General features: G+C 37.3%; 2 protein-coding genes and 1 pseudogene across 3 annotated transcripts; all 3 read right to left on the minus strand.

Moving 5' to 3' along the window:
* Window positions 1-6,648: 6,648 nt before the first annotated feature.
* Window positions 6,649-7,197, minus strand: LOC107620431 (uncharacterized). Its single transcript, XM_016322591.1, has one exon. It carries the CDS (start codon window positions 7,195-7,197, stop codon window positions 6,649-6,651), a length of 549 nt encoding a protein of 182 aa, XP_016178077.1.
* Window positions 7,198-10,685: 3,488 nt separating this feature from the next.
* Window positions 10,686-14,476, minus strand: LOC148579408 (ABC transporter B family member 25-like). Its single transcript, XM_088509249.1, has 9 exons — window positions 14,387-14,476; window positions 13,267-13,438; window positions 13,047-13,165; window positions 12,859-12,969; window positions 12,574-12,765; window positions 11,221-11,278; window positions 11,026-11,101; window positions 10,898-10,943; window positions 10,686-10,709 (listed from the first exon to the last, which is right to left on the minus strand). The coding sequence occupies exons 1-9, from the start codon at window positions 14,474-14,476 to the stop codon at window positions 10,686-10,688; spliced, it is 888 nt and encodes a 295-aa protein (XP_088365375.1).
* Window positions 14,477-18,363: 3,887 nt separating this feature from the next.
* Window positions 18,364-19,496, minus strand: LOC148579409 (uncharacterized; annotated as a pseudogene). The gene is made up of 2 exons (XR_015907460.1): window positions 18,678-19,496; window positions 18,364-18,385 (listed from the first exon to the last, which is right to left on the minus strand). The product of XR_015907460.1 is annotated as an uncharacterized LOC148579409 (transcript).
* Between the last annotated feature and the right edge of the window lie 1,195 nt (window positions 19,497-20,691).

The following is a 20,691-nucleotide window of genomic DNA, read 5'->3' on the forward strand; positions in this document are numbered from 1 at the left end:
TCTTATTTTTATTGTTTTTCATGTTTTCTTAGGTTCATGATCATGTGGAGTCCCAAAATAAATAGAAAAATTGAAAACGGAATCAAAAACAGCAGAAGAAAAATCACACCCTGGAGGAGCATCTGTCTGGCGTTCAGCGCCAGAACAGAGCATGGTTCTGGCGCTGAACGCCCAAAATGGGCAGCTTCTGGGCGCTGAACGCCAGAACAGGCATGGTTCTGGTGTTCAACGCCAGAAATGGCACACAGATGGGCGTTGAACGCCCAAAATGGCCACCAACCTGGCGCTGAACGCCCAGAGTTGGGTACAAAGGCATTTTTACATGCCTAATGGGTGCAGGGATGTAAATCCTTGAACACCTTAGGATCTGTGGACCCCACAGGATCCCCACCTACCTCCACTCACTTCTTCTCACCACTCTCTTTCACACAACCCCATAAACACTCTTCCCTAAAAGCCCTTCACCAATCACCTCAATCTCTCTTCCCCATTAAACCTTCACCACTCACATCCACCCACTCTTCCCAATAAACCTACCTCATAAACTCCACCTACCTTCAAAATTCAAAACCAATTTCCCACCCAAACCCACCCATATGGCCGAAACCTTTCCCCCCTTCCCTTCCCTATATAAAGCCCTCCATTCTTCATCAGATTCATACAACACACCTCTTTACACTCTCCTTGGCCGAAACCACATCTCCCTCTCCCTCTCCATATTTCTTCTTCTTCTTCTTCTATTCTTTTGTTTATTGCTCGAGGGCGAGCAATATTCTAAGTTTGGTGTGGTAAAAGCATAGCTTTTTTGTTTTTCCATTACCATTGATGGCACCTAAGACCGGAGAATCCTCTAGAAGAGGGAAAGGGAAGATAAAAGCTTCCACATCCGAGTCATGGGAGATGGAAAGGTTCATCTCTAAAGCCCATCAAGACCACTTCTATGATGTTGTGGCCAAAAAGAAGGTGATCCCTGAGGTCCCTTTTAAACTCAAAAGAAATGAGTATCCGGAGATCCGACATGAAATTCAAAGAAGAGGTTGGGAAGTTCTAACAAATCCCATCCAACAAGTCGGCATCCTAATGGTTCAAGAGTTCTATGCCAATGCAGGGATCACCAAGAACCATGATCAAAGTAAGAACCCGGATCCAAAGAACTATGTTACAATAGTTCGGGGGAAATACTTAGATTTTAGTCCGGAGAATGTGAGGTTGGCGTTCAACTTGCCATACATGGAAGAGAACGCACGCCCCTACACAAGGAGAGTCAACTTTGATCAAAGGTTGGACCAAGTCCTTATGGACATATGTGTAGAAGGAGCTCAATGGAAGATTGACTCCAAAGACAAGCCGGTTCAACTAAGAAGATTGGACCTCAAGCCTATAGCTAGAGGATGGTTGGAGTTTATTCAATGCTCAATCATTCCCACTAGCAACCGGTCTGAAGTTACTATAGACCGGGCCATCATGATCCATAGCATCATGATTGGAGAAGAGGTGGAAGTTCATGAGATTATACCTCAAGAACTCTACAAGGTGGCTGACAAGTCCTCCACTAAGGCAAGGTTAGCCTTCCCTCACCTCATTTGCCACCTATGCAATTCAGCTGGGATTGACATAGAGGGAGATATCCTCATTAAAGAGGACAAGCCCATCACTAAGAAAAAGATGGAGCAAGCTAGAGAGCCCAGCCATGGAGCTCAAGAGGCGCAAGAAGCTCATTTCCATGAGATTCCGGAGATGCCTCAAATGCACTTTCCTCCACAAAATTATTGGGAGCAAATCAACACCTCCCTAGGAGAATTGAGTTCCAATATGGGACAACTAAGGGTGGAACATCAAGAGCACTCCATCATGCTTCATGAAATAAGAGAAGATCAAAAAGCAATGAGGGAGGAGCAACAAAGACAAGGAAGAGACATAGAAGAGCTCAAGGACATCATTGGTTCCTCAAGAAGGAAACGCCACCATCACTAAGGTGGATTCATTCATTGTTCTTGCTTTCTCTGTTTTTCGTTTTCTATATTATGTGCTTATCTATGTTTGTGCCTTCATTACATGATCATTAGTAGTTAGTAACTTTGTCTTAAAGATATGAATGTCCTATGAATCCATCACCTCTCTTAAATGAAAAATGTTTTAATTCAAAAGAACAAGAAGTACATGAGTTTCGAATTTATCCTTGAACTTAGCATAATTATATTGATGTGGTGACAATGCTTCTTGTTTTCTGAATGTATGCTTGAACAGTGCATATGTCTTTTGAAGTTGTTGTTTAAGAATGTTAAATATGTTGGCTCTTGAAAGAATGATGACTAGGAGACATGTTATTTGATAATCTGAAAAATCATAAAAATGATTCTTGAAGCAAGAAAAAGCAGCAAAGAACAAAGCTTGCAAAAAAAAAAAAAGCGAAAAAAATATATAGAAAGAAAAAAAAAAGCAAGCAGAAAAAGCCAATAACCCTTAAAACCAAAAGGCAAGGGCAAATAAAAAGGATCCCAAGGCTTTGAGCATCAGTGGATAGGAGGGCCTAAAGGAATAAAATCCTGGTCTAAGCGGCTAAACCAAGCTGTCCCTAACCATGTGCTTGTGGCGTGTAGGTGTCAAGTGAAAACTTGAGACTGAGCGGTTAAAGTCAAGGTCCAAAGAAAAAGAAGAGTGTGCTTAAGAACCCTGGACACCTCTAATTGGGGACTTTAGCAAAGCTGAGTCACAATCTGAAAAGGTTCACCCAATTATGTGTCTGTGGCATTTATGTATCCAGTAGTAATACTGGAAAACAAAGTGCTTAGGGCCACGGCCAAGACTCATAAAGAAGCTGTGTTCAAGAATCATCATACTGAACTAGGAGAATCAATAACACTATCTGAACTCTGAAGTTCCTATAGATGCCAATCATTCTGAACCTCAATGGATAAAGTGAGATGCCAAAACTATTCAAGAGGCAAAAAGCTATAAGTCCCGCTCATATGATTGGAGCTCTGTTTCATTGATAGTTTGGAATTTATAGTATATTCTCTTCTTTTTATCCTATTTAATTTTCAGTTGCTTGGGGACAAGCAACAATTTAAGTTTGGCGTTGTGATGAGCGGATAATTTATACGCTTTTTGGCACTGTTTTTAGTATGTTTTTAGTAGGATTTAGTTACTTTTAGGGATGTTTTCATTAGTTTTTATGTTAAATTCACATTTCTGGACTTTACTATGAGTTTGTGTGTTTTTCTGTGATTTCAGGTATTTTCTGGCTGAAATTGAGGGACTTGAGCAGAAATCAGATTCAGAGGTTGAAAAAGGACTGCTGATGCTGTTGGATTCTGACCTCCCTGCACTCAAAGTGGATTTTCTGGAGCTACAGAACTCGAAATGGCGCGCTTCCAATTGAGTTGGAAAGTAGACATCCAGGGCTTTCCAGCAATATATAATAGTCCATACTTTGGCCAAGAATTGATGATGTAAACTGGCGTTCAACGCCAGCCTTCTACCCAAATCTGGCGTCCAGCGCCAGATAAGGATCCAAAGCCAGAGTTGAACGCCCAAACTGGCACAGAAACTGGCGTTCAACTCCACAAATGGCCTCTGCACGTGCAACACTCAGGCTCAGCCCAAACACACACCAAGTGGGCCCAGAAAGTGGATTTATGCATCAATTACTTACTCATGTAAACCCTAGTAGCTAGTTTATTATAAATAGGACCTCTTACTATTGTATTAGGTATCTTTGGTCTCAGTTTTATTCCATTGTTCATCTTAGGAGACTATTGATCTCGTTTAGGGGGCTGGCCATCTCGGCCATGCCTGGACCTTCACTTATGTATTTTCATACGGTAGAGTTTCTACACTCCATAGATTAAGGTGTGGAGCTCTGCTGTTTCTCAAAGATTAATGAAAGTACTACTGTTTTCTATTCAATTCATCTTATTTCGCTTCTAAGATATCCATTCGCACCCAAGAACGTGATGAAGGTGATGATTATGTGTGACGCTCATCACCATCTCCCCTATGAACACGTGCCTGACAAACACCTCCGTTCTACATGAAATAAAGCTAGAATGAATATCTCTTAGATCTCCTAACCAGAATCTTCGTGGCGTAAGCTAGAATGATGGCGGCATTCAAGAGAATCCGGAAAGTCTAAACCTTGTCTGTGGTATTCTGAGTAGGATTCAATGATTGAATGACTGTGACGAGCTTCAAACTCGCGATTGTTGGGCGTTAGTGACAGACGCAAAAGGAGGGTGAATCCTATTCCAGCATGATCGAGAACCGACAGATGAATAGCCGTGCCGTGACAGGGTGCGTGAGCATATTATTCACTGAGAGGAGGGGATGTAGCCACTGACAACGGTGATGCCCTTGCATACAGCCAGCCATGAAAAGGAGTAAGACTGATTGGATGAAGATAGCAGGAAAGCAGAGGTTCAGAGGAACGAAAAGCATCTCCATTCGCTTATCTGAAATTCCTACCAATGATTTACATAAGTACCTCTATCCCTATCTTATTATATAATATTCGAAAACACCGTTATCACTTTATATCTGCCTGACTGAGATTTACAAGGTGACCATAGCTTGCTTCATACCAACAATCTCCGTGGGATTCGACCCTTACTCACGTAAGGTATTACTTGGACGACCCAGTGCACTTGCTGGTTAGTTGTATCGAAGTTGTGACAATTATGAATTAAGATCAGAGCACCAAGCTTTGGAGCCATTACCAGGATTTGTTCGAGCCTGGAGATCACAATTTCGTGCACCAACTTCTCAAGTGGGCAATTTTCAAATTCTTTTCATTTTGAATTCTTTTACAAAGAGTTGAAAAAGCATGGAAAGCATCATTCTTACGAGCTAGGAAGAGAACTCAACCGAATCTAGAGTAGTCATCTACCACCACCAAACCATAATGTTTACCTCCTAAACTTTGAGTTCTAGTTGGACCAAAAAGATCAATATACAACATTTCTAATGGCCTTTTGGTAGAAATTCCATCTTTTGGTTTAAAAGAGGATTTTACTTGTTTGCCTAATTGACAAGCATCACAAGTAATATCCTTATCAAATTTAATGTTTGGAATTCCTCTTACCAAATTTTTCTTAACAAGCTTAGAAATTTGGTACATGCTTGCATGACCCAATTTCTTATGCCAAAGCCATTTTTTAGATTTAAGAGATGTAAAGCATGTCACTTTTTGATCTTTTAAATCCTCAAGAGTCAATCCATACACATTATTACATCTTTTGGCTTCAAACAATATTTCACCAAATTTTTCACAAATAATTAAGCAATCCAATTTTCTAAAAATAACTTCATAACCAAGATCACATAATTGGCTAATGCTTAGTAAATTGTGTTTCAAACCATCAACAAGTAAAACATCATTTATGAAAGAAGAGAAATTTTTACCAACTTTTCCAATGGCCACTATTTTTCCTTTTTTCATTATCACCGAAAGTGACAAACCCTCCATCATATTCATCAAGCTTAATGAAGAAGGTTGCCTTTCCGGTCATATGCCTAGAGCATCCACTATCCATATACCACATATTGTCCTTTTGCTTGGATGCTAGGCAAACCTACAAAATAAGCTCAACTGACCTTAGGTATCCAAATTTTTTTTTGGATCCTTTCACGTCAAACCATCTTCTTTGTCCCAAGCCATTGTAGTCACAAACAATTATACAAACTTTGTTTCCAATCATTCTTTTATCAAAAAAACACTGAATAGGAAAGTGACCATTCCGGTTGCATAATCTACAAAATCTGTGAGTAGCTGTTTTCACAAAGTTTGTTGGGTTTTGAAACCTTACATCATTTGAGGATGATGACATGTTTGTAAAAGTAGATTTTCCAACAGATTTTGTAGTTTTATGAAAATCCAATCTAACTTTATCATAAAGAGGTTTTTGACTAGCCAAGAGTTGGTTTAAATTTTCTGAACTTTGAGCAAAAGTGGCTAAGTCCTCTTTGAGTCTTTTTACCTCTTTGAGCAGCTTCTCATTTTCTTCAAAGCAATTTAGATATGCAACCACATAATGCTATGTTTCACAACCTTTTATTTTAGCTTTCAACCGCTTGTTTTCTTCCACAAGATTAACAGCGGTTTCAGCCTCTCTCAATTTTTCTTTAAGAAAATGATTTTCAGCTTTAAGAATTTCAATTTGAGACTCAAGATTTTGGTTTTCATTTAAGAAACATCTAATTTTTTCAGAAAGGTGATCTATCATGAGATGAAGGTCTTCAGTGTCAGGGTTACGTAAAACTACCTGTTCTACGTGATCTGCCATGAGGCAAGTTTGAGACTTGGTTTTTGTTTCTTCATCTTCATCAGAATCGTTTTCCAAGTCTTCCCAAGAAGCCATGAGTCCCTTCCTCTTTCCCTTTTTCGACTTCTCCTCCTTCTTTAGTTTTGAGCAATCAGATTTGAAGTGTCCAGCCTCTTTGCAGTTGTAGCAGATCACCTTGCTGAAATCCTTCTTCCTTGAGCTTCTTCCTCTGTTTTTCTCCTTTAGTTTCACCATTTTTCTGAATTTCTTAGCAAACAAAATAAAATCATTTTCAGAGGAGTTATCACTGGATTCATCATCCAGAGGGTTAGTAACAGATTTAGAAGCTATTCCTTTCTTTTTTGTATCCTTTTTCAAATAAGTGTTTTCAAAAAGCAAGTAAGTTTTCTCTCAAATCATCATATTTCATGGAATCAAGACCACTACTCTCAAAAATTACTATCGCTTTAATTTCCCACTCTTTTGTGAGACTTCTCAAAATTCTCCTCACAAGCACATATTTAGGATACGTGATCCCCATAGCATCCAAGCCATTGATGATGATGTTGAATATTTTGAACAGATCATCAATAGATTCTCCTTCCTTCATTGAGAACATTTCATACTCTCTGTTTAGCATGTCAATTCTGGTCTTCTTCACTAGGATTGTGCCTTCATGAGTGACTTGTAATTTGTCCCAGATTTCCTTTGCTATTGTGCATCTTGATACTCGTCGGTATTCTTCGAAGCTAATTGCACAGTTAAGCAAGTTGATAGCTTTGGCATTGAGCTCCACCTTTTTTCTGTCTTCTTTGGTCCAGCTGGCTTCACCCTTGAGAGAGACCACACCATCTGCTCCTGTGGTGGTTGGGAATTGGGGACCTTCTAGGATTATTTTCCAGAGCCTGTAATCTATTGACTGAACAAAAATCTTCATTCTTTCCTTCCAATAGGTGTAGTTCTCACTACAAAAAATTTTGGTAAAAACGGCGGTTTTTTTTGGTATTTACGGCGGTTTAAACCGCCATTATTACCAAGTACGGCGGTTTTGAAAAGCGACGTAATTCTGGGCGCCATTCTGGTTATTACGGCGGTTTTTTGAAAACCGCCACAATTCCCTGAGGTTAAAACGGCGGTTTTCTGCTGGGTTAAAACGGCGGTTCAAACCGCCATTATTTCCAGGTTAAAACGGCGGTTTTTTACTGGGTTAAAATGGCGGTTCAAACCGCCGTTATTTCTAGGTTAAAACGGCGGTTTAAGAGTTGGTTAAAATGGCAGTTTAAACCGCCATTATTACCCTCACAGAATGGCATTTTAGTCGGTTAAAATGGCATTTTTGAACCGCCGTTTTTACCCTAATAGTGGCATTTTAGTCGGTTAAAACGGCATTTTTGAACCGCCGTTTTTACCCTTACAAGGTGGCTTTTGATTGATTAAAATGTCATTTTTGAACCGCCGTTTTAACCCTAACAGTGACACTTTTTTATCGTTTAAAAATGCAATTTTTACCCTCGTTTTTATCGTGTTAAACAAATAATATTTATTATTAGAAATCATAATCCATAAACAAAATATTATATAACTCAGAAACAAAGTATTAAACATAATATATGATTTTTTAGTATTAGAAATCAAAAGTAATAACTCTTATACAAAGTATCAAACATAACATAATTTTTCAACTATAAATGTCATAACATGTAACTCTTAATACATAAAATCTCCATCATATTTCATGCTGCTATATTGCTTGCTCCAGAATACCTACTTCCTAACTCTTTTGGCGATGAAATCTCACTCTCTTGATTCAATTCCTACAACAAAAATATAATTTGAAAATATAATAAACAAAATTACCCTTCTGATATTCAAGGCTTCCTAGTAAAGCTCTAGCTTCCTATGAGAAAAGGGTCATTTACTCATTTAGTTTCATCTTATAATGAAGAGACATCTCAATCAATGAAATCATCAAGAATATATTAAGAAAGGAAGCAGATTTTCTCACACAACATTCTGCTAACACAACATTTCATAAATCATAACCATCACACTGAAAAGAAAAACAGGCTTTCAATAATGTCATTACAACAATCATGCCATCACCAGTTACCTACCAAGCCCGAAATTTTACCTGTAAGTAATATGCATGCTCCCAAACATCTATGCCTCCTTCCTGTAAATAATGAAGCATTAAGCAAAAGAACTACTTAAATAATGAAGCATTAAGCAAAAGAACATCTATGCTCTCTGCAAATCAAGTTCTCAATTGGTTCAATTCATCAAAAAAAGATACTTCAGCCAGAGACGATGTCTTTGTACTTATCACTGTCTTTTGTTCACTTAAATTGAAGAAAGCAACATACAGTTCACCTAAACACGTATATAAAGTAAGGAATTAAGACTCTATTAAATGCTTGAATGATATATTGATTATTAAGATTCATCTAAAGTGTTGGTTGGCTATTCACCTCTTCTTCCTTTTGCAATCCAAGAGCAAATCCCACCAGGACTAATACCATCTGCATGAATGACCAATTTGGATTAAGAATAACAAAGAAGCACCGTAAAGACTTATAAAAGTGTTATCCAATTGAGAAATGTTTATAATTTCACAGTTTTACCTTTGGCAGATTCTGCTATTACACACAGACCGGAGTAATTTTTTACCATGGTCCCATTTGGATTTAGCTTCCACATCTGTTGGAACACTGGATAGATCAGCTTTCAATAGAATCTATATATATCAATCAACAAATACAAATTGGGCCAATGCAGGCTTCTATACTTATTTCTAGAGATTAAAGGCCACATGCAAATCTTGTATGTGAAATATGGAGTAAAGCATACCTGATTTGCATCCCATCTTCTATACCTTGTTGCGCTTCTTCTTCTTCGTCGTCTTCAAAAAACGCATTCATATTGCTGATCTCTGCAACATTATTTTAATAGGAACATGTAAGAATGCGTAGGATAAAAGGGATATATATAAATAACAAGAAAAACAAGGGCATGCAGGTGGAACTAACAAGACCTTTGGATTAAGGGGAATCTGCCAGTGAAGGTTGAGAAGGTGAGGAGAAAAATAGCAAGGGAGAAGTAGGAAGAGGAAGAGAAGCTGAAAAGAGACTGAGACATGGTTAAGGAGTTACCAAAGAAAATTATACTTGAAAAGTTGCAACAAAAATTTAGAATTCTTACTTGTATAATTAGGAGTAAGCTTAGTGCAGGGTAGAAAGCCATGATTTGGTGGAGGCTTCCACAGTTTCTCATAATCTGAATCCCATCTTGAATCATTCAACTGTAAAAAAAAGAATCAGAACACTGAAGTTGAAAGTTTTGTTTGCCATGATTTATAATATTCACCAAGATACACAACACCTCAAAATAGCTGAGAATCACAGCCTCAAAACAACTCAAATTTTAAAAGGTTTAATGAGTAAAATTTAACCAACTTTAATTTGTTTATAACAGTAACAGTGCATTCTAATACTTGTTATTAATTTGATCACATTCTCAGCATCCAAAAAAAATCATAATAAATCAGCTAGAAAGGTTAGTAATGACAAAAACTTTAGAAGCAGCAAATGATCCACAACTGATGGATACTAATAAGCATATGACTGATTTCTACAACTGAAAGTTCAGTAATGAATCTAAAGTGATGACAAAGCCAAACTTTCTAATTAATGAACAGTCACTGTACTACCAGGGTATGCTAATATACATGTATGAGTTACACTTAGCTAAGTCTAACTATTCATCTAGTATAACTAACTAAACAGCTTCTAACTACTTCTAATTCTAACTGACTGAGCTGGCAGCTGAGTAAACTACAATCCCTCAAACTATCATGAAATTATGATATAAATTGAAATTATTTACACTTAATACAGAATAAACTTCGAAAAAAGTTAATAAATCCTCACTTTAAACCAGTCTTGGGCATTAACTAAATCTGAACACTCAACATATAAACCACTAATCAAGAGTATCAATTTTGTTTCAGGGCAGCATTTAGTTTAAGCTTTCAACAAATTAGATATTAAACAAATATTTAAATAGTATTCTAAAAGAAACTATAAAAAAAATTATAATTACCTCTTGTCGCCGAAGCACGTGCACAAATTCTTCCTTTGTCAAATTCGTCATCTATTTATTATTTTACACAACACACCACCGTAATGTATCAAACTTGGAGAATAGAGATGCAAATCAAATGAATGAATTAATTAATTGATGAATCACCTGCTTCAAGTCTTCTTCGTAGTCTTCTATGTTGAAGTTAATGTCAGCCTCCACTCCGTGGAACTTAATTGCCGCTCTATCATAAGCACTGTCCAAAGCAGAAAAATGAATTAATACAAAAAGAAAGAAAGGTGAGGAGAGAGAAATATATATATGCTGGCTCGCTCACTCACCCAGCAGCTACATGTGCGGTGTCAAATCCACCTGCACAAATTTTACCCAGACAAAAGAGAACCAATTACTTCAGCCAGCATATTCATTGCAAGCATAGATGCAATAAAACAGTATCTTTGTGTATGCATCAGTTTATTGCCAAAAAATTTGGAGGAATTTGAAAGTTAAATAGAATGAAAAGTGGAAGCTAGTAAACTACTTGTCAGGGAACAACAAACCTGAATATGGTCATCAGGAAGTAAGACTTTCCGCGCATTTAGACATCTGCAGGTTGAAATATAACATGATTCCAGATATAGTGAAAGTTCAATCCAAGGATATAACAAATTAATAATATTGGAATAACCTTTCAAAAAGTTCTTTTGAATCTTTTAAATTGCAAGATGCTTGCAGGGTCAGAGCTAAAGATTCAGCTGCAACAACTGGACAACAAAATATATATTTAAATGATTCCAATTTCTAAGAAGCAAAATAACAAACACATAGAGTGCATTATTACAAAATAATGGAAAATAGGGTTATTATTGATGAGCCTTTGAACCTGAGGCATGAAGCCATTGAAGCTGAGCTTGAAGAGACAAAGAAAAACCTTCAAAAAGCTAAAGAAGAAACCATGTCAATGGCGCATTGTCTTTCTTCATTGCAAGAAGAGCTTGAACTCACAAGGCAAGAGCTTCAACAATTGAAGCAAGAATCCATGGGCAATAATAATAATAATAATAATAATAATAATAATAATAATAATAATAATAATAATAATAAGCATCATCCCATAATGCAAGAAGAAGAAGAACCGGTTATTATTGAAGATGTCAAGGACATGGAGAATAATAAAAATAAAAATAATGTAACAAAGTTTGATGATGATGAATTGCAAAAGAAAAGGCATGTGACTTTTGCAAATACACCCTCATTAACTCATATTATTTCACCGTCACCACAACCGCTTACACTTGAAGTTGAAAAATTGAAGAGGCACCATTCATTTGGGAGTGAGAAGAAGAAGAATAAGATCAAGCCACTTATTCCACTCATTGGTTTTGGAGGTATCTTTTCAAAGAAAAAGAGAAACAATTATTAAGAGAAAAATAATGCTTTCCATAGACACCTTGAATTTTATAGCTTTCATTTGTGTATTGCAAATTGTGTCACCTTCCAATTAAAATTCAGATAATAATGAAATATCACTCATGTCAAAATTATAAGAAAAAAGTAAAAAAAAAAATTGACGGTGTACATTAAGTAGTTTTTTTTTTCATTCTCTCATGTCCTTTGTATTGTATTTTATATAGTAGAGGCAAAATTAAACTAATAATATTGAGTGAGAGTGAAATTGAATATATATGGCATATGATATGAATATACTTTTTCAACTTGGTCTTGTTTATACAGCTGCACCCTTTCAGAATATCATTACTTTGAGTGACTTTCATGCCACTTCAAATCATATATATTCAAGCTTAGCTTGTACTTATTATATATTAAATTCAATAAATCATTCATTCAGCGAAAAGAAAAGCATCACGACTTTTCTTTTATACATTTTTATTCTAGATATACACCAAGCCGAAAGAATCATATCATATTCATATTAATTCAGAATAAGAGAGAAACAAATTTATAATGTTAAATTAAGATATAATAATATGTCATAGTGTAGAGTCTATAGCTTCTTAATTAGAAGTGAAGCTTCCATTTTAATCGCAAGTAAAATAGAAGAGTGGACCAAAATCAAATTTACCTCTAAGCTTAGCGCTGAGGGCGCAAGTAAAATTAGTAACCTTAAACTACTTGTAAACAATAAATGTGACTCAGACCACATCAAATTGTTCCATTAATATATATATTTTTATCTATACAATACTAATGCCATTGGCTCAAGAAGAACAAATACCTTCCTTGGGGCTATAAGAGTGACATCAACATCAAACAATGCAATCAAACCAGGTTTCCGGTAGCCATTTAGTCTTATTAGACAGGTTGTGATTAACAAAAAAGATATAGAAGATATAGAAGATCCCACTGCTACGATAACAGAAAGTGTGGACGCTGCATTAAGGCCTCCAGAAAAGAGTCCAACGACTTTCTGTAACATCAAGTGGATAAGGTTAAAATGCATAGGCAAAATAACTTAGTGTACAAAGTAGCACATAGATCAAACCAGAAAGGACTAACTCACAGCTTGCTTAAGGCCAAGGCTGTGTGTCTCACTAACTTTCTCAAAGTAGCATGAAATTTCATAATCTTCTTGAGCAAAAGATCTTACTATTCTTATGGCACCAAATGATTTCTAAGTAGCATGCAAAATTAAGATTAGATTGGAAATGAATATCATCTCCTAATGTTGGTTTGATGGAAGAGAAATACCTCAGCAATTGAAGATGCTACTGCAACTGCAGTTTGAATTTTGTGAGATAGTTCACGCAGCAAATGCCTAAATTTACAGACAGCAACAGAAATTACAGGCACAACAGTCAAAGGCAACACTATAAGATATTGAGGGAAGAGAGAGAAGTTAGGATTCGAACAATGGAATAAATGTATGTCTATAGTTTATGAAATAAACCTTCACTCTTCAACTACTCACATGTTAACTTCCAAGATGTTGCAAACATGAAGCTGAGACCCATAAGTGCTGTTGCTAGGTTCTTCATGGCCTCAGAAACATTGGTAGTTGCGGCATTCTTTATGATCTGTGTATCTTCCGACAACCTACTTAAGATTTCTCCCGTTCGAGTAACATCGAAGAAAGCAATCTCCTGAAAAATCGCGATTCCATAATAAACAAAAGCTTTCATTGAGCAGCAAGGACAGCTACAATCTGCAAGATTGAAAATTCCTATTCTCCAATTCATTGGACCAAAAATAGCACAGAGAAACACAATGCAAGAGTCATTGCAACAATATTAGACTCAAAGACAATAACACAAACACCTTATGGACAAGAAATTGCAAGAAACATGTTCAAACTCAACTGATGACAAAGATTACTAGAGAAATCATTTCAAAAGCAGTCAATTAACGCTACTGTTCTTTTAGATACTTCCTCTATGGCTTAGAAACAATCCATCTCAATCATATCAACAAAGCAAAAGTGAATGAATGATGACCCAAGCACAAAAAATGCATAAAGCATAAGCTCCTCAAAAGAAATATTAGACTCAGACAATAACACACCTTATGGACAAGAAATTGCAAGAAATTGTAAGAGCTAGTCACAACAAATATCAACTGAAAACAACTCTGAACTTTGAGTTGCACTAAAAGAAACGAAAATAGCACTCATCATTCCAAAATCTTAATGAGTCAGGGGTCCATTTCCATGTTTCAAGTTTAAACACCCTTACCAAAATCCCTGTTCTTCAATCAACTGTAACTGAAATGCAAAAATACAGCATATAAATTACGAGAAATCAAAACACTAACATTCAAATGCATTCTCATTCAATCACGTATTGTCTAGTCACAATTAGGTGCAAATGCTTGCCAAAAACCTAGGGCTCTTATTTCAATTGCAATAACAGTAGCTCAATCATAATCATAATCACATCAATAGCAATCTAAAACCGCAATTACAAGTTTACAAAAAGACATAAACCAGATTCAACCACACATCTTATTCTTGCTGTTGCTATTGATTTTGCTGCGCAAACAGTGGAACCACTCGCGATGAATCCTCGAAAACTACTTAAAAGAGGTAAGCCAACCTTTCTGATCCAGAACGAAAGGGAGGCGCTGAGATTTTGGCGGAGAAGACGCAGGGGATGGCAAGGAGAGGAAGCTAGAGGGGACGTCATCGGAAGAGATCGCCGCTGGGAAAGCTGTCGCTGGAGGAGATGTCACCGGAGAAGATCTTCGTTGGAGGAGATCGTAAGAGAACACGAGAGAGAGGTCACTGCAGTAGCGTCGTACACGAGCTTCAACTTTCAACCAAGTGTTTCTGTAACTAGGAATGTTCAATGTGTGTTTTTATATACAAGTGATAAAGGCGGTTCAAAACCGCCATAATGACTAAAACCGCCATCAAATACAAATTTATTACTGGCAGCGACCAAAAGTGCCATAATATCCAAATATTACGGCGGTTTTTTGAAACCGCCATAATATAAATGCCATTTTAAACTTCTTTTTTTGTAGTGTCTTTCCATTAAAGAGAGGAGGTCTGTTGCTTGACTGCCCTTCTGTCAGAGTATAGGCCACCAGGTCTGAGCCACTGTTTTCTGCCATCAGAATCTTTTCTCCAAGCTACAAAGCTTGATATCTTTGAGACCAAGCTCTGATACCAATTGATGGTAATTAGTGGCTAAGAGAAGGAGGGGTTGAATCTTAGCCCATTTTCGCTGAGTAACACTTGCTGTCCTTTGAAATAAATTCAGGAGATTTGTCTTCTTTTTGTCTCGTAACTAGTCAAGAGACATTTTTATTTTGTCTCGTAACCAGTCAGGAGATATTTTTCAATTTTGTCTCCTATGCAACAGAATCAGAAATGGAGTAGAAGAGAGAGAGAGAATCATACCAAGAAGTATCCTGGTTTAGCTGTTAAGTGCAATGCAGCCTACATTCAGTCTCCATCACAACTATGATGGAATTTCACTATAATCATACAAATTACAAACACCAATTCTCCCTAGGAACTACCTTTCCTATCCGAGACAAGTCCAGAATCTATCCCCAATCCTGAACTTGACTTGGTCACCTGCCAAGCTTTCAACTGCTAAGTGCTAACCCAACTTGCAAGGAGATTCCCACAGAGTCATGATACACAACACAGATGTACAAAGGACCTCTAGGACATCTATAGCTTTTTCTTTAATTTTGTACTCTCTACCTCTTTCCGCTCACTGGCTTTTTCTTACAAACCTCACATTGTTTGCCTTTTTCACCATGAGACTCAAGACAAACAAAACTAAAGAAAATACAAAATGAAACACATTGAAGGAGAAGATCTTCTGTTAACTTGGGTAGCTATGAGAACTCTGTGCTTTCTCTCTATGCTGCAAGCCTTGGTCGTTCACCCTTATTATAGAAGGGGAAGCTTCCAAAGTTGAAACCGGTCCAACCGAGCTAACTTCTTCTTCTTCAAACATCAAATCCAGTTCGGACAGAGAGAAGAGAGAGGGAACCAAAAAGCAAAACCAACATGAAATTACCTCTCTCTTATCCCTTTTCTTCAAGCTTCATCAATCTGAGCATTCCATCTTGACATGGTCCCCAAGAAGGATTTCTGACTCTTGATGAACACTTGATCCTTGATAGCTCCTCCTGCTCCACTTCTGCTTCCTCCTCCACATAGCTACAGTAGCTACCTTCTGTGATGGATGAAAAAAGTAGAGACGAGCCATACCCCAGGGATCTTTTTCTCTGACCAAATTGGATCTTCGACCATTTTTAGGCATGGTGATTCTGAGACTTTTTCACCACATCTTACCATAAGTGGCAAAGATCTCAGCCACACCATACTGTAGATCTTCCTTTTGCAAGAGCCATCATCACCTTGGCCTCTTGCTTGTCCATAGCTTCTGTTTCTTGCACCTCTCTTCTGATAACTTGCATATCCTCCCTTCCTGATGATATGACCGAAAGCAAAGAAAGAGAAGAGAGAAAAGAGTGAAATGCTTTTACAAGAAGTAAAGAAGGTAATTAAAATTAATTAATTAACCACTTCCCTTTTCCCAAGCCTAGTAACGTGTGAGAGCAATAATAGCAATCAAATCAATGTAAGCTTTCTCTCTCATATTACCAAGGCATGTAGTAAATCCAAGTTGATTAAAATTTGAGTTTCATATCCCATTGAAAGGAAGTAACCGTGGAAGGCATGCACTCAATTTGAATTTAGATCCCACCAAAGTAAATGGGTAATAGAAACCACATGCTCCATTTTCTTTTAATTCGGACCAAGTTTTGTTGGTCTTGTAACAAGGATTATTTTTGGGCTTGCATAATAATTTCCTGGCGCAAATACCATAATAATTCAACTATATATCATATAGCATTTTTGCACAAGGCTGGATATTATTATTATCACATTGGGCTTGATTTTCTTGTTGTCCAACACCAAATCTGCATACCTCAACAAAATTGTTAAATAATCAATTTATAATTAGATTAATAATAACCAAAAATTAAATTAACAATTTTGTAAATAATATTTTTAACAATGTTTAATCAACACCATAATTTAAAGTTTTTCAAACTCAACACATTCTAACTTTGTTAACAATTTTTTAAAATATTCTAACTTTCAAAGCATTCTAACAATCCAAAACATTTGAAATACAAATTCAAGAAAGCACAAAATAACATGATGAAACATCACTAGCAATGTATATGGCAAAATGCTGTAATTAATCGGCAAAAACCAGCAGTTCTAACAGCAATATGAATCAGGAAAGTAAGCATTAAAATAGTAATTTTCTACCAAAGCAATAGCAATCAGCGAATCATCAAAACAATTAAGCATTGCTCAAACAAATTTAGCATCAAATCTTCAGCTAAATTAACAGTAAAATACAAAATTAATGATTCAAACCAATTCAAAGAATTATAGCAATAAGAATCGACAATCTTAGATAATAATTCCAAACACATTGAGCAGAGATCAGAACCTGGCAATCTAACTAAATTATCCTAACTTAACCACCTAAAATCAACTACAATAGAAATTAATCTACCTAAACTATGTTCCAAAATCTTTATTCAGGCAAGTTCAATGAAAAGATTTAACTCAAATCAATAGGATGCCTTAAAACAATTTTCTTGAAAATTAATTATTCTAAGTAAATAGCTAAAACTAATTTTTTTTCATGTGGTTGGATGAAAAATTCACAACTTTAGGTTCTTTTCCTATTCCCTACGATTCCAAACATACATGCATAAGAGTAGGGATGTCAATGGGGCAGGGCGGGGGCGAGGGATGCCTCCCTACTCCCCATCCTCGCCCTCAGATTTGCTCCCCATCCCCGTCCCCATTCCCCGCCGTGGGGGAATATTGCTCCCCATCCCCATTCTCCACGGGCCCCATTCCCCGCGGGGACCCCATTCCTCATCTACATAATAGTTCTAACTAATTATTAATTTCCATATGAATAGAGCTACAAGAATCTATCTTATACAAAAACTGCAAGATTTTATACAAAAAGTCTAAATGACACGATGGTGACTTCTTTCGAAATAACGCAATGGGGGGACGCAACGACGAGCCAAAGGAAAAAGCAGTGGACGAGGTGGGAGACGCGGCAACAGAGAGGAGAATGGACACGACGGCAGAGTTACGAAAAGGAACGCCGCAAATAGAAATTACGACGCGGTAAGGGTGATGGCACGGTGAAGTGTGACGATGCGGTGAGAAAGGTGACGAGGGGGTGGTTGCAGAGAGGTTGGATGGAGTATGGACAGCCTTAGGGATCTCTGAATTGAAGAGGGGTTATGCAAATAAAGATTAGGAGTTTTGAGTTTTTATATATATGTGTGTGTGAGAAATGACTAAAAAACATATATGAGAAATAAACTATTAAGGATAATTTAAGGAATTCATAAATTTCGGGGAATAGCGGGGACAGGGCGGAAATCCCCGCTCGGGTCCCCGCGCCTGCTTCGGAGAAATTTTGTCTCCCATTCCCATCCTGCGAAAAAAATTCTCCAGAATCGGATCCCCATTCGGGGCAGTCCCCGCAGGGATCCCCGCGTCTGAGGGAATTTTGCCATCCCTACATAAGAGAAAGAAACCTAAATACTGTTCTTTATGTTCATCCAAACCTACCAAAAATTAAAGACAATATATATACAAACCAAAGAAAAAGAGAAAGTGCATCTAAACTAAACCAAAGTTCAAGATATATACAAACTAACATAAGGTGCGAATAATCAAAAGGATAAAAATGACAGTCATCCAATAATAAAAAAATGAAAGTAAGAACTAAAAGAAGGAAAAAAAAGTGTTCAAAATTAATTGACCCCCCCCCCCCCCCCACACACACACACACTTAGTCTTAGCATTACCCTCGGTGCTATGGAGTGGAAGGAGTCCTTTCTTCCTCCTCCACCTCTGTAGAAGCAACTGGCTCCTCTCCACTCTCATGGTCGGCAGGCTGCTCATCCTCCTCCTCAGGTGTATCTGGCTCCTCTAGACCCAGATCTTGTCTCTTGGTCATCTTTATAAATCACTCATATCGCCATGTTTGTGAGCCTTTGACAGATAGCTGCCATCGGGTTCGAAAAAGAACTCTCAGTGGTGGATCGACAGCACCGAAGTCGTGATGATTCAGTAGCTTCACCCTTGAACTTCAATCCCCTCAAAATGAGCTTGGCCTCCTCCAAAGTGTCAACCGTCAACTCGTCCTCCTCCGGTCAAATGCCGTAGGATGTAGCTAATCTCATAACAAGATTTGGAAATGGAAGCACTGAAGATTTGAAGAACTCCTTCATCTTGTTATGTATTAGCCGGTGGAGGTCCACCCGCCTTTCGTCCAAAATGCAATACAACCGAATTGCAGGGTCTGTTGTAATATCTGTGAAATGGGAGTTTGGGTGGACGTATGTGAAGATGAGGTATAGCCATGTGGTGGCTTCCTTGGTCAGCTGGTTCCCTTCTAGTCTAACTCGAGCCCCTTTGTGGTTGTATGTCCAAGTAGAGTTGGGCTCACAGAGCCTCTGGAGGATCGTATCCCACGAAACCTTATCTGTCGGTAAGCCTGGGGATGTTAACTTAGTGTAATCATCCTTTTCCCGTAAAGCCTGCAGAATCTGAAGGAGTTTCTGATGTCGTCCGGCTTCACGGGGATTTCCCGACACCGAAGGAAAAATGTCTCCATGCCCTCTTCATAGTAGTTGGCATAGAGCTTCCTAACTAAGGCCGGGCAAATGCTCTCTACCGGCCATTGAGTCAGAAAGTCCCGGCCACATTTCCTCACTGGCCCGTTGACATATTGGCAAATTTCATCATCCATCGCTAACCGACCCTCATAGTGGAGCTTTCTCTTGGAATAGAGGCCACCATAATATAACTCTGCAAATCGGTCTTAGAACCGAACAGGATCATTGGCCGGTCACCCTTTTTCTATAACATCTATAGATGCCTTAATGCGCTTTTCAGTAGTTTTGCCGTTGCGATCACTTGGGGCCTAATGGTGACTCATCCTGAAAGGAAAGGTGTGCGGAAAAAATAAGTCACAACGGAAAAGGATTTAAAGCAAGATAGCAGAGCTCAAGACAATCCAGCAAGGAGAGCAAGTATAAGCAAACAATACTCTATGTGCAGCAACCGAGGAAGTTCAAATTCTGAAGAATGAGGTTGAAAGCACTAAAATGAGTGAATTAATGATGTTGTGACATAGATGAGAGTAAGTATGTGAATTCTCAATTTGCTTGCAATTTAGAACTCACACTAGTATTTGAAAGCTTTATGTCACAATTATTCAAAAGAAAGCTAAGATGTAATTCACTCATTTTAGTGTGTTTGAAATATTTTAAAGAAACTTGTAAGTTGAGATGAACAAACAAATAATAAAGAAGCATAAAAGCACTCAAGCAATAATCAAATAATTGTGAAATGGACGATAAATGAAAATTAATTGATGTGCAAGTGAACTCAATGAACCAAATAAAATATCGAACTCACACATCAATTAATAACACAAATAAAATTTAATCACATCACCTAATTGACATAAAGTGGAGAAACATAGATGCTATGTTACTTGGTAAAAAAGAGATAGAAGTTTAATTGTTTAAATCATCACATAGCAAGCATGATTCAAAAGGTCTGAAAAATTCAAAAAAATGTCACTAGGTGAGCTTACAATCTAATTTCACAATTTCTCAATTTTAATGCATGAACTTAGTGATGTAAAGAAAAACCAAAATAAACAAGTATCATCTAGCAACAAATGCATCAACTATAAGCAATTGTCAAATTATAAATAATAAAATTAAATCACATGGTGACTAGCTACAACATGTAATTTAAAAATCCAAAAACATTCTTAAAGACAATTTCACAAGCACTTGATATGCA

The sequence above is a fragment of the Arachis ipaensis genome, chromosome B10 (genome assembly GCF_059453495.1).
Source record: "Arachis ipaensis isolate K30076 ecotype BB chromosome B10, ASM5945349v1, whole genome shotgun sequence".
Lineage (NCBI taxonomy): Eukaryota > Viridiplantae > Streptophyta > Magnoliopsida > Fabales > Fabaceae > Arachis > Arachis ipaensis.